The following is a 17,989-nucleotide window of genomic DNA, read 5'->3' on the forward strand; positions in this document are numbered from 1 at the left end:
ATTGTGAGAATCGATAACGAAACTCACGAGCACGGAGAATCGATTCGGCCCACGCACGTCTCGTGGAAAATGTTGAGAGAGGAAGTGGGGGGGAGGGGGGATTGGGGGGGTGCAGAGGGGAGGGGGTTGGGGGGTGAAAGGGGAGGGGATTGGGGGGGGTGAAAGGGGCGGGGTTGGGGGTAAAGAGGGGTGGGGTTGGGGGGTGAAAGGGGAGGGGCTTGGGGTGAAAGGGGTGGGGTTGGGGGTGAAAGGGGAGGGGCTTGGGGGGTGAAAAGGTTGGGGTTGGGGGTAAAGAGGGGAGGGGGTGGTGAGAAGTGAGGGGTTGAAGAGACTAGGGGGTGGGGCTAGAAGGGGGGGTTACGTCACGTGCCCTCACTGAACCCCCACCCCCACCCCCCACTGTACCCTCTCGACCCTTACCCCTCCAAATTTCACTGCTGCCCACGTGACCGATATTATTTATGTCGGTGGGCGGGGCAGTAACAAGCCCCGCCTCCCTCTCCCCATCACTCTCATCCCTCCCCATCACTCACCCCGCCACCACTCGACCTCCCGTCTCTCTCACGCCACACAAACCCTTCGCAGCTTCCCTCTGCCGCTCTCTCTCTCTCTGCCCTCTGTTCTCCCCCTACCCCTCGAGCTCTCTCCCTCCCTCTCTCCCTCCCTCCCTCTCTCACCCTCGAGTATCGTTGAGTAACGCGAGCGGCTCCATTCATTCACGCGGCAAGCAGCCCTTAGGGGAGGGAGTGTGCATGAACACCACACGCCACACACCACGCCGCACGTATATAGACGCAACACACGGAGCGAGGCCAGGGCTGTCAGACAGAGAGAGAGAGGAGAGAGCGAGAGGAAACAAACAGCGCGGCGAAGGGGCGTGGGACGAGCGAGATACATATCGGGTAGAAGCGGACGAGACTCAGGAATCGAGATAAGAGAAGTCGTGGATACAGACACGAGGCTGTCGAGATAGACATCTGGCGGCAGGATCAGTGTGATAGATCGACACGGACAGCAGCGTGCTTGAAAGAGACGGCCACACGACAGCCGCCATTCGCCACTCGAGTGGCCGTAGCGTCATCACGGCGTCTGTACCAGGCTAGGTGCGCTTTGGCAACAACCGAAACATACGACTCGCATGGGGATGGGCGCCCAGGGCAAGCGCAGGTCTGGTGAGGGGCTGGTGACCAACGGGGATCTGGGGACCGTGACCCCGATGACCAACGGGGGGGTCACGGGGTCCCCTCTGCCCGCCGCCGCCGCTGCTCCTCCTGCCGCCGCTCCGACCCCGCTGCCCGGGTCCCCTACGCGGGAGACGTGGAGCCGCAAAATCGAGTTCACTTTGGCGTGCGTGGGCTACGCCGTGGGGCTCGGGAACGTGTGGCGATTCCCTTACCTGTGCTACCGGAGTGGGGGAGGTGAGTGGCATCCACGTCAATACCCTCGCTGGCTGGCTACCCCTTGGCTCCTATCTGCTACCCACCCCCGACGTTTCTATCCATTCCCACCCCCACCCCGTCTCTCTCCTACTGCCGTATCACCAGCGGTGGTTATTGGGGTCCTTACTGCACGCAGGCCGCGAATTTCGTTCCTCTAGTAAATTATTTATTGCACTTTTTTTTTAATCCAGCAGAGGCGCACTTTAAAGACGTGTGGACTTGTTCAGGAGGAGGCTGCTGCTGCTGACACTGCTACGTTGAGTGTTTGTGGTTCAGGACGTTTTCAGGCCCCCAATTTGTGACGATGATGATGACGAGTTGTGTTTGCCAGAGGTGGGACAAAGTCATTGTTATGCAAGTCCAAGTCGAGTCTGAAGTCATCAAATTCATGACTCGAGTCTGACTCGAGTCCAAGTCACATGACTCGAGTCCGCACCTCAGAGGTGGGACAAAGTCATTGTTATGCAAGTCCAAGTCGAGTCTGAAGTCATCAAATTCATGACTCGAGTCTGACTCGAGTCCAAGTCACATGACTCGAGTCCACACCTCTGGTGTTTGCTATACCACCTCAGAGCTCTACATCCTCCCTGACCTGTCCAGTGTGCCACAGAGAATCCCGGGCTCCGATTGGCCTCTTCAGCCATCTGCGCACTCATCAAAACCCAACACAATAACAAACGTGCCATGGTCATCATCAACTATGATGGACGAACAATAGAGAGAGAGGGAGGAGGTAACCCACGACCCTTGCGCGAGGGGGCAACACTCTATCCCCCGTACAGATGGAAACAGGTGGCGATCAGTCCACGCTTTGCTGTAACCTCATTCTCCTGGCGAGCCCTGGGGCATGATGGCAACCACCTCGACGGCTAACGGCCCGAGGGAGTTTCACAACATCCGTGTGTGGTCCACCAATCCTCGCTGTCTCCACGGCGCTGGGTTACATTGCAGGCAGCATCGCCACAACCGCCCGGTTGACTTGGTAGGTTACGAGTTCGGATCATAGTTGGAGGTTGACTCAGCCCAACATCAACACCGCAGATCGATAAAAAAGGAAGAAGTCACTTTGTGAAAAGAAAAAACAGGCTAGCGGTGGTTCTCTTATGGCGATGTTCGCCCCCGCCATAGGAATGTCGAATTATCCCCACATGCTCAGGGCAATGCGCATTTTGAGCAGGAAAATTTTCCGATTTAGTTTTTGTATAATTATCGTGCGCTCCTCTTGCCGAGCAAAGCGACAACCGCATCCTCAGCAGCAGCAGCGTGGAGGTAAGGGCCCTGAGAATATTGTGTATTTGACCAGGTAAGGCCCACTGAGCTGCTATATACAGTAGCTCTTTTTCAGAAGCCCACAGCCCACAAATGATAGCTCATCAAAGTGGGTTATCACGTGGAAATGTACAGCAACACACTAACTCTAAACGTACGTTGCTTCTAAATGTGGAAAAAAATCCACACGATCACGGGGAGAACGTGGTTGTTGTTGTAGTTTGACTTGCATCCCACTGGGATTTTTGCACAGCGTTGGTGTACAGTGTTTTTTTTCTGGAAGACTTTGCAGTTTTTTCCTGGATTTTTCTGTTTGCGCATAGTTACTTTAAGATGTTTTCTTGTTCATTTTTTTGTTTGTTGCGGTTGCACCCGATTCAAGAGCCAAATGGCTCACAGGGCTATACCAAATAAATGCAACTGAAAAAAAAACTGAATATACAGCAGGCGTCAGGGGTTGGGATCAAACCCACGCCCTCCTGTATACCGGGCGAGGTGTTTAACATCTCGTCACCGTGACACCTGAGTCCACTCGTTGTCGACAAGGTGCGATGGACACGGTCTATTGCTGACCACATCCACAGTTGCGATCGCGTTGGCCACGGGCGTAGAGGGGGAGGGAGGGGAGGTTGTATGTTGATGTATGTTGAACTTCTTTCACGCCGTACGTAGCCAACAGCGATAATCGTAGGTGCGGGGGGTAGGGGAAGGACAACAAACTAAACACAAAAAGCAGTTTTAAATAAATGAGTTTGTTAATCTAGATTATTTAAAAGTGTATAACTCGAGTGGCTTCCTCGTATCGGAAGAAAGAACGTTCCAGACGGTCACAGAAGCACGTCTGAAAGCGTGCGATGCCGGTGACCGTCTTTGATGACCAGCCAAAACCCTCCGCTAGTATGACCGGTTGGCAGAAGACTTGAACGGCGGCGATGAGGAATGTAAATTCTGTGAAAAATCAGGTCATTGCAATGCCCACTGCACGCGCCTGATGATTGCTAGACAGCCCCCCCCCCCCCACGTGGTGCCTGGCGGTGCGTATGCGTGTCCCACGTGCCCTTAAACTCACGCCCGATGCCAACTACTGCCACGTGTGTAACTGTGACCTGCAGCAGTGATTTTGTTCACATCCGTGGTTTTTGTGCGTGTAATCATGCTATATTTATCAAAACGTGTGCAGGCTGGATTCCTGCCAGGCTGTCTGGCTTGCTTGCAGCCAAGTTTGCGTGAGCGAATGAGACGCCACTGCAGACGTCTCCGTGATGTTGAGACACGCAGTTAAACTATCACATATTCTATGCAGTACAGTATTATAAATAACACGTTTTTCTGGCTGACTGGCTGGAGGGACGGACGGTCACGACCAAGGCACGTGTGGAGCTGATCGTTTAATCACGATAACAGCATTAGGTAACAAAAATAAATCACTTAGTGGATGTATATTTTTTACTTTGCGGAGAAATGTGACGTCACGTCAAAATGCGCAACTTCAAATAAATATAGACTTAATTAAATAGACTTTTTTATAAATGTTTTCTCCTACAACAGAGTGCAACGCCACATTAAATACGCACTATAATGACAATAGTTTAAAGCGATATGAAGCATGTTTTATTTTTTCGGCGGAGGGGGGTGGGCAGAGCTTTGTGATGTCATATTTGAGGGGGGGTCTGACTTTTTGTGACGCCGTGTGACGAAGGGGGGGGGGTCAAAAATCGTCAAAAATCGCGTGACGTCATTTATGGACGGCCCCTTTTTGCCGTTGTATGTTTTCTATTTGATTGTTGTTTTTGGTAGCGTTTACGTGCATTTGGGGTTGAACATCTGTGAAAATCGAGCCACATCGCTCATCAGGGGTCTTTCGAGCTTGAATCAAACGTCTGTGTCATTAGTAATGCCTTTTGGTCGGGCACACGCAACAACAGCACATGCAACGTTCCCTACTGTATCTTAATTTGAAACATGCATAAGCTCTCCACTACTCGCTGATGTAAGCGCCTCCACAAGAATCTCCCCCCCCCCCCTAGTGGAGGGTCCCTCCTAGAGGGTATTTGGCCTACTCTTCCACGCTGGCCAAACGTCTTGGAAGATGGTGGCAGTGCCCCACATTTTACCCCACCATAGGTGACATTTTCCCATCAAATAGCTTCTGTTGTACCCATTTGCACTGCTGAATGAACAGAGGCGTTTGGGTTTGGCCAGGGTGGTTAGACCGGGAAAGAGAAAGCATGGTTTGTCATCTACAGGGTGTTTGTGCCAAGTGGTCTCATCGCGTGTGTCCTGTCACTGTGTGTGTCATCTTGTCACTGTGTGTCCGTCACGTCGCCGTGTCAATTATGTCACTGTGTGTAAGTCATGTCGGTGTGCGTGAGTCATTTTACTGCTTGTGTAAGTCACTGTGCGTAAATCATGTCACTAGGTGTATGTCATGTGACCTATGTGTCATCATAGGTAGATCGGTGGCGCAATGGTTGGTGCTCTTTGAACCTGGATTTGATTCCTGGCCATGGTTGACATCTGCGCCGAGTAATATCAGAATCAGAGCTGAGCCTCCGCGAAGTCGACTCACCCTTAAACATAGTGTCGTACACAAACCCGCTTATCATATGCTGCTGCGGAGCTGTGGACAGCAGAGAGCCGGGCACTAAACTAACGTCTGCACTCCCTTTCTCCCTGCCTGCACCCACCCGCATCGACCAGCTTGATGAAGTATGGCCAATGTAACCTTAAATGGGAACGGACTGTACACGATGTGAATGACCATGACTCCAGCAGAGAATGGTACCAGGAGAGAAACAAAAATCTATTCTTGTACCGTCCTTCAATACAGGGTTGCACCCAGATGTGAGTGCAGGCCCAAAGGCTGGAGGGCAGAATATGATCACGTGAGGTCAACCTGATTGTTATCAACTTGTTGGAAATGCGTAGTTGTCGTCGTCTTGAGCTACCGCTATAGGTTGTGGACTTACGAAATATAAACTTTATGTGTGCCAGTGTGAGTGTGCCTCAGTGGGGAGCGGTGGTGCATCGGTTAGGGCGCTGCGCTACGCAAACCCAGCGACTCCGAGTTCCGTTCCTGCTCACGGCCACCAACTCCGGTGACGATTATCTGAACCGGTCCTGGGCCTCCCCTAGGTCAGAATCGAATGAGTACCTGGTGAAGTGTGTAAACATCGCCACTAGCGAGACAAAGGGAGCCGGCCGTGGTGCTGTCATCCCACCCCCTCGAGTGCTGCGGCTCATTCATCAGGTGCTGCTCGCTAACAGCACTTGAACCAAAAGTCTGTTAAGGCTATCCGAGGGATCTTTGTCTTTTTGTGTATCTTTGATTGGGAGTGCTCCGGCCGTAACATGTGCTCACTAACAGCACTTACCATCATTCCTGTTAAAAGGCTCTGACTTTTTGTCTTTGTACCCTTGTGTGTGTGGTCATGGAGAGTGTGTGTGCGTGTGCCCATCGAAAGTGTTGAAATTCAAGGTGCCTGGCACAAGCGCCCTGGTAACGTGGGCGTGTATACTTGAGTGTTTATATAAATGTGTGTGTGTGTGTAACTTTGTGTGTAAGTGCGTGTGAGTGCCTTTGAATATTCAGTATTGTGTGTGTATTGTGTGTGGGCTTAAGTGGACGGGATTGTGTGTAGAGCTCGCATATCTCTTGAGAGGTCTGGACGCGGTCCAATTATCAGTGGGCGGCGATGCTGCGCGGTGGCTGCGTTTTGAAGCCCCCATGCCCAGCTGCCTCATGCTGCCCATCTAAGCAGCTTCTTGTTTTGCCGGATAGAGGGGGCGAAAAGGGGCAGAGCACGGGAGAATGTGGATCTCAGTAGACTTTGCCAAAACTAATGGTATACCAGCAGTTCTTAGGTTTTTTCGGTAAAGTCACGTAGGTAAAACATTTAAATTAATAAAAGTAAAATAAAAAAAATCACGACGTTTGGGAGGCAACACAAGCTTCCGTCTTCAGGTGGAACCGTCACAGCACGATTAATTTTAATTTTTTACCTAAGTGACTTTACCGAAAAAACCTAAGAATATGAATCCTTGCAGTCACGAAAGCTTCAAATCTAGAATTATACCAGCAGTGTGAAGATCATCCATCCTCTGTGGAGAAGGCTCGTGAAGGACGTTACTGGGCAGTTGGAGGAAGTCGCCCTCCAACAAAGTGCAGGGCAGAGAAGCGACGCTCACAAGAACGAGCGGCGTGCCAGGCGGCTAAAACGCAGCAAATTGGCACAGTATGGGGCACAGCTGGTGCATCAGCCAGCCATCTCAGTCAGTCAACCGATGGCATCTGGGTCTGTCCCGTGATCTCTTGCCAGCGAGCCTTCAACACTTCACTTGGCCTCTGCACATAGCCTGCCACAACCGCCTTTGACATCACCGCCACTGTGTGGCGAATGGCGGCTGGAGTGTGTTTATGTGGAGGGTGCACATGTGTGTACCTAACTGGGCATTTGTGTACCTGTGTGTAAGTGTGTATATCTGTGTTAACTATGTAACAACCACGCAGGTACACACACATCACGTACATACGTGATGAGATCAGCTGATGTGCAGGAGTGAAATTGGATTATAGGAACGTGAGATTGTGATGAATTTCAACATTATCAGGAGGAATTCAACCAGCAGTGGCTAGGTCGTGGCTGCTGTTGATGGTGATGCTGTCAACTATATCATGATTTTTTTTTGTATTTAGTAAAACGGTATAACACTCAATATGGTGTAAATATAAAGTGGCAATCTTTTGCATAAACTGCATCCCGCCAGAATGTGGAGTTTTACTCCTCGGGAGGAGGTGGCAGATCCATTGTTCTGTGTTGCGTAACTGTCCTGGGAGCTAGGCTCTTCAAGTCTGGATCTGTAGCACCATGTGGGAATGCCGCATAATCCACGGATTGTGTACCTGATGCCCTGCACTTGGAGGACTCATTCAGAATTCGTTATGAAATGGGCTTCTTTGCTCTCACTCCCTCTCTCTATCCCTCACTTCTTACTCTCCCTCACTCGCTCAACCCGAGCTCTTAATGGGTTGGTGTTTGCATTGCTTTTGTGCGTTGGTCTTTTGGCAATTTGCTGTGGTCTACATGGCCATAAAGGAGGCCGTCTCTGGTGTAGGGCGATCAGTTTCAAAGACAATGCATACATTATGATTATAATTATCAAAGCACGTTTAGTTTGCAGGTTTTGCCTCAAGCATGTGCAGTTAATGCAGCCTTGATGCTTCCTGCAAAATAAGGTGCCTATTTGGTGTCTGAACATTGTACCACTTCCTCTGTGTTATTGTCAGAAAGTGTTAAGCCTTTTCGTTTTTCGTCACGCCTGATGGTGACGACGAAGACGACGACTTGCCATGGGCGTTGACGAGACGATTATCGTAACCACGATTCGAGACGATGATCTCGCGCAAGCCCGCTCCGCTCGTTCGTACTAAATGTGCAAACGCACACGTGAATAGTCCTTCACTTAAATAATAGCCCCATATTTACTTACAGCTAGACAATACACGCATAACCGAGCCCCATGCATGTTTAATAGACATCTTTTTTACGACGACAAGGCGCTGTCCCACTCACGATGTACCTGGCACCTTGTTGAATTACCCACTCCGATGGCACACTGAAAGGTACATATTTCACCAGGTGCAAATTGTTTCCTTGCCAACGGTACCCAGGCACGAACATGAGTTTTCTCAATTGTTAGGCACAAGTGTTTCCCACGCATTGGCGGCGATATGTTAACTACCACGCCTGGTGTGCAGGAGGTCGTGGGTTCAATCTTGACCCTGACGCCTGTAAATTTAGAGTTTGGGTGTTCTCCCTGGGTTTGTGTGGATTTTTCTCCGGATCCTCCGGTTTTTCCCTCCGACATTTAGAATCAACATGCGTTTAGAGTTTTAGAATCAAATCGGAATATTTATTTATACTGGAGGAATCCGATGAGCTATAAAGCTCTTTTTCACAGATGTCCAATAGGGGCATGGGGTCAGTATTTGGCTGCTATAAATTTCAACATATGACACTTTCTTGAGCTATCATTTGGGGATAGGTCGCTTCTGAAAAATAGCTAGAGAAGCTCAGAGGCCTTACCTGGTAAAATAAAAATGAGTTTGTTTACTTTGGCATTATACGAATGAACGCATGAAGCGTATCGGGCGCGTGGGCGGTTATGTGGCCGGACAGTGGACGGTTTGAAAATAAATATTATTGCAAATTACTAAATGGCGTAAACGCGTAACAACGTCACTCATTCCTCCATCTGACAGCGTATACCTGTCTGCGAAACATAGCGCTTCAGTGGCAAGCCTTGCACTCTTTAAGAATTGTGCGAATGCAAATTGTGGACAAATGTAATTGGATGCATTATCTATATACAGAGACGAATAATAAATGAAAAAGGACTATCCCATACAATGATCGATTTAGGAATTGTGGAATTGGGCAACTGTTCTTTGCGCCCACCACCCCAACCCCCACCCCACCCACCAGCCAACCGGTTTACAAAAAAAAACAAGTCGCCAAAAAAGTACAGACGATAACGATGTCTCTCCGTGGCCTCGTTCCGCCGTGGTCTGGTTTTGGGGGAACAAAAACAAAACCACAGTGGGAACATAAATAAAAATGGACCTGCATTCTTGAGCCAAGTGTTAGGTCTGTGCAGGAGTCTGTGTATGGATTTCAGCGCAGGTCCGGTTCCTGCCAGTCCTGACCGGGTTTACGGTGGGCCACCAACCCCGCGCAGGATACAGAGGTTTATACGTCGTTATTACCAGCGGCCATGGTCAGTCCGCTGCTGGATGAAGGCCTCCCCAGGCTGCCACCATCTCTCACGATGCTGCGATGTAATGATCCACCCAGCAGCCCACACACCACGAGCCGATTTCATAATTGCTCTATCTCCCTTGGGTGGATGTCTTCTCAGGTAGCTTCCATTTTTTGGCTGCCACTCCCATCGTTATTCTCAACTGTCGAGCATCATCCCTTTCGGGCAGTGCGCTAAACAACTGCGCCACACCTCCACAAACCCCCGCCACTCCCCACAGCCTCCACGTACAAGAGGTGGCAGGAAAAAGTATTAACGGAGTCTCAGGAGGCTCCAGCATTGCAACGTTTGGGGAGAATGAATTGACAGTTATCGAATGCAATTTACAGATTTGAGGCTTAGCACATTTACAAAGCTTTTCTGATAAAAAAAAATCAAATGTTACCATTCATAAAAAGTAATTAATTGTAATGAGAGATGGCCACCCATTGGGGAGTCCTTCATCCAGCAGCAGTGTTATTAACCATGACTGATAATGATGAGTTCACAAACTCCAGAGGGACTGCTCTCGATCGCCGCTCCCAACTTTTAAATACAAGCCTGCAAATGTTATAATCGCGCGAACAACAAGTTGGGGGCAAATCCACTAAAAAAAATCGTCATTTGTAAAACCCCTGCGAATGTTCACGGTTTACTGTACCTCCGAATAGATTCATTTCATCCTACGCAATGTTGCCTGAGGCCATTTGAACACCTCTTTCTTGAGAAAGACTGTTTGTTTGGATTGTGCCACGTAGGGTGCGAAACAAGTTTTACATATGTAGTGTCTTCAAAAATTACTCACACCGACACAATGTAACAAGTCACCTGCTTACACTTTATTCACCTGTTTTTGCGTCAGTTATAGGCACTCTAACTATCTGTATCACATATACTTAACTTCTCCCCGCTCCTATCTATTTTGCACCTCACTTATCCTGCACTCAGCAGCTCTGCTCTCAGCGACTCCGCACACAGCGTCTTCGCACTCAGCGACTTCACATCTCCACCGCTGCCCTCACCTACGCTCCCTCAGACCCGCTCACCCGTCTGTCCCGGGCGGGGGGTTCAGCCAACTCCGGCCCGGCGACGGCGTGAGGGTTGAGGTCCCGTTGACGGCTGGAGCGGCAGCGGCGAGATGTCTTCAATTTTGGTTCCCGGCAACAACTCCCTTCGCTCACACACACTCCCGCTTATATCCCCCTGCTCATCCCAAGACCTCACGTGCTTTCACTTAAGCATGGCGCCAGTTGTCACATTAATCTCTTGTCATCACCCACCATCTCCCGCCGAGGCCTCCGGTCACAGCGTAACACCTGTTTGCCCTTCATTGCACCCGCTTAACTGTGCGCACCTCGTATTTCTCTCGTCTACACATACCATGAACAACGTACGCAGCCAATGGCACAGCATGGAAATATACAGTCCCAGTCCCTAGGTTACATAAGAACATACATAATCATAATATTGTTTCGGCTTGTAACGTGCCCCTGCAGCAGCATTGCCTTTGCGCTTGCAGAGAAGGGATGAAACTTGGCAGTGACTATTCTTTGGTTTTTTCGGTAAAGTCACGTATAAAGATAAAATAATAAATTAAATTAAATAATAGCATACGACGCTTCGATTGCAACACAAGCAATCATCATCAGGTATAATGAAATAGCGACATAGAATCTAACCAGAAAACTATAGACAGACATATAAGCAGACATATCACCAAGATACATATTTAAGGCCACCCCACAGAGACGATCACCCCTCTCTGTACCTGGGTTGCTCTCTCTATGTATCTTGGTGATATCTGTCTGCTTATATGTCTGTCTATAGTTTTCTGGTTAGATTCTATGTCGCTATTTCATTATACCTGATGATGATTGCTTGTGTTGCAATCGAAACGTCGTATGCTATTATTTAATTTAATTTATTATTTTATCTTTATACGTGACTTTACCTGAAAAAACCAAAGAATAATTCCTGCAGTCACGAAAGCTCCAAAATTAAACTTGGCAGTGACGTTTGACTACAAGTAGCAGCAGTGACAACAACTCACGCCGTGGTCTTGTTGCCCGTCTGGCGATCATTGTGAAGGATATTGAGAGGAATGGATGCACGTGATTCGGAGGCATTGACTTGACTCTTGTACAAGCTCTTGATTTGGATTTGAGTCAACTTATGCTTGCTGGCTAATGGTTGATTTTTGGGTCAGGTTACACAGGGGCCCCACCACCCTGGCCGATTACAATGCCAATGATGTGTCGTACACCCTCCTCCACCCGATGATGGCAGCCAAACCAATTTCTTTGTCACGTGTTGAACAATAACGTTGGTCTGCAAATAAAATATAACGATAAGCTAAAAAATATACAGGGACTTCTCTACTTACAAACGAGTTAGGTTCCAGAGGTCTGTTCGTAAGTCGATTTGTCCAACTTTACTCCTGTCGATTCCAAACAAGTTGTATGGCATGTACACTAAACACGAGAAATGGCTTTATAAGTTGCATAATCTCCTGTAGATGCCACTGGTTCATCACATTCTGCAGATGCCACTGGTTTCTCACGTTCTGCAGATGTAGATGCCACCACCGCCATCTATTGCACGACGTTTGAACGTACGACTCCCGGGTGGGTCCGAACAGACAACTGGACATGCGAGACAAGTTTGTTCGTATCTCTGAAAGTCCGTAAGTCGGGTGTTTGTAAGTTGAGGAGTCCCTGTATTTTTTGTTTATGGGTGACAGGCGCCACCAGTGACTCGCAGAGAGCAAAAGCCTGGGTTCGATTCCCGACTCGGACGAATTTATGTGTGGAGTTTGTTCTCTCCCCGTTCTACATGGGTTTTCGTTCAATAACTAACAAAAAAAATAATCATTATCTACCCGTGTTGGCAAAACTTTCCAATACTAATCAACATACCTGCAAATTACTACAATTGCGATCGCACACAGCGGCAACAGCAACATCGCCACCTTTCTGCGGGAACTTGACAGAACCCTCCTGAATAAGAGAGTCTTGAGATTCGGTGGGGCTTCCCTGGGTAAACAAGCGTAGTAGAGTAATAATAATTCAACAATATATGGAGACAGCATGAAGTTATGGTCACATGAGTCCCTGCAATGATGTCACTGGGATACTTCAGTGATTTTGAAGTTTTTTTTTATTATCATGAATGAAGGTTCAAACTCCTATGGGACATCCAAGGACACAGCCTTCTTTTTTGTAGCTACAAGATAAGAGTTGTTTGTTTTGTGGGTTGAGTGTGTATCAATGTGTGTGTGTGTTTTGTATGTTTTGGAGGAGCAGTAGTCTAGCGGTTAGAGCCCTTGAGTGCTGTGCTACGAACCCGGGTACCCGAGGTTGATTCCTGCTCGCGGCCAACGCCAGTGGCTTATTATCTGGACCGCTCCTGGGCCTCCCCTAGGTCGACTCAGCCTCAAATGAGTACCTGGTGCGGTGTGCAAACATCGCCACTAGGGAGACAAAGGCAGCCGGGCGCAGTGCTGGCCTCCCACCCCCTCAAGTGCTGTGCCTCCTTCATAGGTGCTCGCTAACAGCACTTGCCCCAACAGTCTGTTTTGGCTATGCGGGGGATCTTTGTCATTGTGTGTTTGTGTGGGGAGCAGTAATGTAGCGGTAAGCGTGCTGTACTGTGAACCCAGCGACCCGAGTTCGATTCCCACTCTGGGCCAACATCGGTGACGAATATCTGAACCAGTCCTGGTTCTTCTGAACAAAATAATGAAAGGGGGCGTGAAGGCGCGGAGGGGAGGTATGGGAAGCTGTGAGTCCCAGGCTACTGTGGGCTCGCCTTCCCACTGAAGATGAACAACATTTAAACCCGCAATAGCCTGGTCACGGCTACCTGATGAAAGTTGAAAATTTCACCATCGCTTGCAGTTGGGGTTGGCATCGTACCCCCCCCCCCCCCATTCCCCCTCCTCCCCGCCTTCTTATGCCGATGAGAAATAGGTGGGGTTCAGGGCTGTTGCTGCATTGGGCACACAGTCAGACCTTCTCAGAAAGCCTGGCTGATGGAGGATGTGTTCCCAGTAGCTGAGAGAAAGCGACAGGCCCACTCCCACCATCTCCGACAATCAACTTTTGAGAGTGAGGAGGTTTACCACAGCCTTCGCTCAAAGGTTCGGAGAACCATGCGGCGCTGCAAGGATGAGTGGTGGTGGCGGGTTGCAGAGGAGATGGAAACTGCCTCAGCTGCTTGTGGTCACCAATCGCTTTTCAATTCCATCACAAAAATTACTGGCAGTGCCCCACCTATCACTGTCATGGAGTGAAAGGGTAGGAATCCAATCTCCAACCCACAGGAACGGTTCTTCAGGTTTGCTGATAATTTTTGTGAGGTCTTGGAGAAGGGAAAACTCCTTAGCCCAGATACTAATCGTGAGGTAAAGGTGGGACTGACCCTGCTGGAGCTGTTGTACCTCACATTTTGGAGGAAGTAGTCACCCCCTGTGAGTGGTCGGCTGATGTGCAATCTGTTGAAGTACAAATAAGGATCCTCAGACTGAGATGAGGGAAAGTGTTGGGCAGAGATTACCTCCCAAGTGAACTGCTGAGGGAAGGTGCAATTTTATTCAGGCTGCCATATAATTGCAACCGTCTGGACCAGAAGAGCAATTCAGCAGGATTGGAAGGATACCATGGTGATCCACTTTTTTAAGAAGAGTGACCACACTGATTGTAACAACTACCGCAGCATCTCCCTCCAGTGTGTCGGGAAAGGTGCTGGCAAGGATTGTTCAACATTGCCTTGCCAGGCACGCTTTGGAAAGGCTTGCGGAGACCCAATGTGAGTTCAGGTCAGGTCAGTCCTGCACACATGCCATATTATCTGTCCATCTGCTGCAACAGAGGTGGAAGGAACTTCTAACCAGACCTAGATCTCTATTTTTATTGACCTGGTCAAGGCCGTGACCTCCTGTCGGCAAGCCTTCGACAACTTCACGTGATGGCCTCAAGCTGCACCTAGCCTGGCACAAGCTCTGCGGTGATGTCACTGCCACTTTGTGGCGATCAGCGGCTGTTGTTTGTTCTGTGCGTGTCTATTTTGGTGAACGGTCTCTTGTGTCATTGTGTGTCTGAGCATTCCATGGTGGGGAGTAGTACTGTAGAGGTTAGTGCGCTGCACTACAAGCCCGGCGACCCGGTTTCAATTTGCCGTGCCAGCCTTGATAGGTGCTACTCACTAACAGCACTTGTCCCAACAGTCTGTCAAGGCTATATGGAGGATCTTTGTCTTTGCATTGCACCCCTGAGCCTGTTTCCCTATGGTGTTGTCTTCCTTTGCATCTATTAATAGAGGCGCTTACGAGCTGCACTTTCCCTCGTGATCTGTCATGGTTCTTGCCTTTGTCACTTGTCTGCGTGTCAGTGCGTGGTTCTGTGGTCAGGAAGGCGTGTTTGTGTGTGGGTGTGTACGCGCGTGGGCTTGCCGGCATGTGTAACAAGTGTGTTTGTGTGCAGTCTTATGTTCAGGTTTGGTTTATTTTTTGCTGTAACCAGGTTTTTCTGGTGTATGTAACCAGGTCTCCATAAAAAATTACATTTATTGCACAGTGGGTTTTACCTGTGCCAAAATAGTCTTACCAACCAAAATGTGTGTTTCTTTGTGTGTGTATGTATATAGCATATCTGTGGGGAGCAGTTGTTTATGCGCTGCCCTACGAACCCGGCGTCACATTTACATTTCCCGCTCATGATCAATAACAGTGGTGAATATTTGAACTGGTCCTGGGCCTCCCCTAAGTCGACTCTGCTTTAAATGAGTACGCGGTGCATTGTATAAACATCAGCACTGGGGAGACAAAGGCGCACCTGCCGTGGTGCTGCCCATCCACTTCTCTCGTTTGCCGTGCCGGCCTTCACAGGGTGCCACTCGCTCACGGCGCTTGCTCCAACAGACTGTTGAGGCTGTATGGGGGATCTTTGGTTTTATCATACTTGTATCAGGATCAGAATATTTATTCATACTGCAGCAATCCGATGGGCTATAAAGCTCTTTTTCATAGATGTCCAGTTGGGGCTCAAAGGGCTTTACTCGTAAAATAGACTTTTAATTGCGGCTGGGTGGCACAGTGGTAATCCTCATGCCGCGCGGCAAGAAGGGCCTGGGTTCGACTCCTGTCTCTTGCGTGCATTGAGACTCAGTGAGAATTTCCCAGGTAAACAAGCTGTAGTAAAAAAAAAAGTTATTATTAAATTACGCGCATCAGTTAGTTGGCAGACGCAGAGTGCAGTTGCCGTATTTTCCAACATAAATCTCAGTCCTTAAATCCATAACACCGGAGTCTGTCTTACATGATCTTGCCAAGTTCTTGGAGCCTTGGGGGCGTTTGCCCCCGCCCACCCCCCCGGCTTTTGGCGAGACTGGGTGGAGAGAACTCTGTATACGCGCAGCCTTCGTAGCCCCCGCTGGATGCGTAACCTCTACCCCACCCACATCGACTTTGAGAACAATTCCCAGGTTGCCCTGCATGGTTTCACAGAAACAGCAGTGGCTGGGACAGAGAGGGAGGTGACGTGGGGGGGGAAGTGATGGTGGATGGGGAGATTGGGGGAGAGCGAGTGTGGTAAGGCAGAGTGAGATAACGGTGAAGGAGAGAGAGAGACTGAGAGTTGGTGAGATTGTGGGATGGATGGACACAAGGAAGGGGAGAGAGAGTGAATTTGCACGCTGATTCCATCCGATTCAGAGTTTCCTAACCCCTACCCCCAACCGTGACCCCTACACTGACACCAGCCCAGACTCTGGCCTCAAACATGTGGTGACATTGACACACACGTGCCCCAGGTTCGTATACCCACACCAATGTACACGTGTGTGTGTGTGTTCCTCGCCCCACCGTGTACCCCTCGTGTGCTAGGTGCATTCCTGGTGCCGTACGTGGTGATGCTGGCGCTGTGCGGGATCCCGCTGCTCTTCATGGAGCTCTCCGTGGGGCAGTACACGCGCCTGGGCCCCGTGCACGCACTCGCCAGGCTCTGTCCACTGCTCAAAGGTGCCCAAAGAGGACGAAGGCAAAAGTCCCCCCCTCCACCCATATATCCCTTACGCAAGGTGTTGGGGCAAGTGCTCTATAGGCGTGCACCTATTTAGAAACGTGCTTTTAGAGTATTTGGCTGCTATACATTTCCACATGATAAGCCACTTCGTTGAGCTCTCATTTGTGGCAGCCAGGTCGCTTCTGTAACAGAGCGATATAGCCCAGTGGGCCTTCCCTGCTTAAAAAAAATCAATTGATAATTTTAAGTCCGGCACGGCGTAGCGATTGGGTAGTGTGGCCAGCTGCCTTACCTCTCCAGCGGTGATGTTTACAGCACCGTGTCAGGTACTCGATTAAATGTGAGTCGACTTAGGGATGACCCAGGACCGCTTCAAATATTTTGACGCCGATGTTGGCCGTGAGCGGGAATCGAACTCGACGCGCCGGGTCCATAGCTCGGAGCGCCAACTGTTGCGCTACGTCTCTCCATACACGCGGATGGATGTAGATTCACACGCAAGCACACGCACCCACCAAAACACACACACACGTACAATAACAAAGACCAATACACAGGCGACCTCGGTTTGAGCGAGTGCCTGGTGTGGTATGTAAACATCGCCAATGGGGGGGGGGGCGTAGCCAGGCCTGACGTGACTGACGACACCACCACTTTCGTGCTTGCGCTGCCGTGGTGACCTTTACAGTTGTTTCGCTAACTCGGGAAACACACAAAGACAGAGATTCCCCAGAGAGCCTTAAATGACCGTTGGGGCAAGTGCTGTTAGCTCGCATCTATGAAGGCCAGCACGGCACATGAGGGGGTGGGTGGCCAGAATCACGCCCGGCCGCCTTTGTCTCCCCATGGGCAATGTTTACACATTGCTCTCGGTACTCATTTGAGGCTGACCTAGGGGAGGCCATTGACCGGTTCCAATAATCGTCAACGGTGTTGGCCGTGAGCCTGATTGTAATAAAGCAGCTGCTGCTGGTAGTGAAAATAAAACATAATGACTGCTGGCCGGTTTTGCACTTGGGCTTTAAACTTTTGATTCTGATAAAGCTGCTGCTGCTGCTGATGGACGGTCACGACGCTGACAGTGCTGGTGGATGTGTTTTGCGACGGCATGCGCACGCAGGCGTGGGCGTGGCCACGGTGGCGATCTCCTTCCTGCTGTGCACCTACTACAATGTGATCGTCACGTGGGCGCTCTACTACCTCTTCCGCTCCTTCCAGAGCCCCCTGCCCTGGTTTTCGCCAGCCGGGAGCACGGCGGCGACAGCTAATGGAAGCGCCGCCATCGCCGCGATGCTGGCAAATGCGAGCAGCGTGGCGATGTCGCGGAACCAGAGCTTGGGCATCTCCGCCAGCCAGCACTACTTCGAGTGAGCGCACGGTGGAAACTTCTGCTTGCGCCAGCGTAAAGTAAAAAAATAAATGTATAATTAAAAATAATCTGATCTTTTTTAGTATAGTGTCATT

The 17,989-nt window shown here is 49.8% G+C and overlaps 1 protein-coding gene across 1 annotated transcript in view; it reads left to right on the forward strand.

The window, feature by feature from the left end:
• The first annotated feature begins 532 nt into the window (after nucleotides 1–532).
• Nucleotides 533–17,989, forward strand: part of LOC133348330 (sodium- and chloride-dependent GABA transporter 1-like) — a 30,834-nt gene continuing 13,377 nt past the window's right edge. The window contains exons 1-3 of the mRNA XM_061561071.1: nucleotides 533–1,418; nucleotides 16,387–16,521; nucleotides 17,646–17,892. Coding sequence (XP_061417055.1) covers nucleotides 1,139–1,418; nucleotides 16,387–16,521; nucleotides 17,646–17,892 — 662 coding nt within the window. The 5' untranslated portion in view covers nucleotides 533–1,138. The remainder of the gene's footprint in view (nucleotides 1,419–16,386; nucleotides 16,522–17,645; nucleotides 17,893–17,989) is intronic.

Source organism: Lethenteron reissneri, chromosome 27, assembly GCF_015708825.2.
Source record: "Lethenteron reissneri isolate LAM-NWPU_2019-01 chromosome 27, ASM1570882v1, whole genome shotgun sequence".
NCBI classification, from domain to species: Eukaryota; Metazoa; Chordata; class Hyperoartia; order Petromyzontiformes; family Petromyzontidae; genus Lethenteron; species Lethenteron reissneri.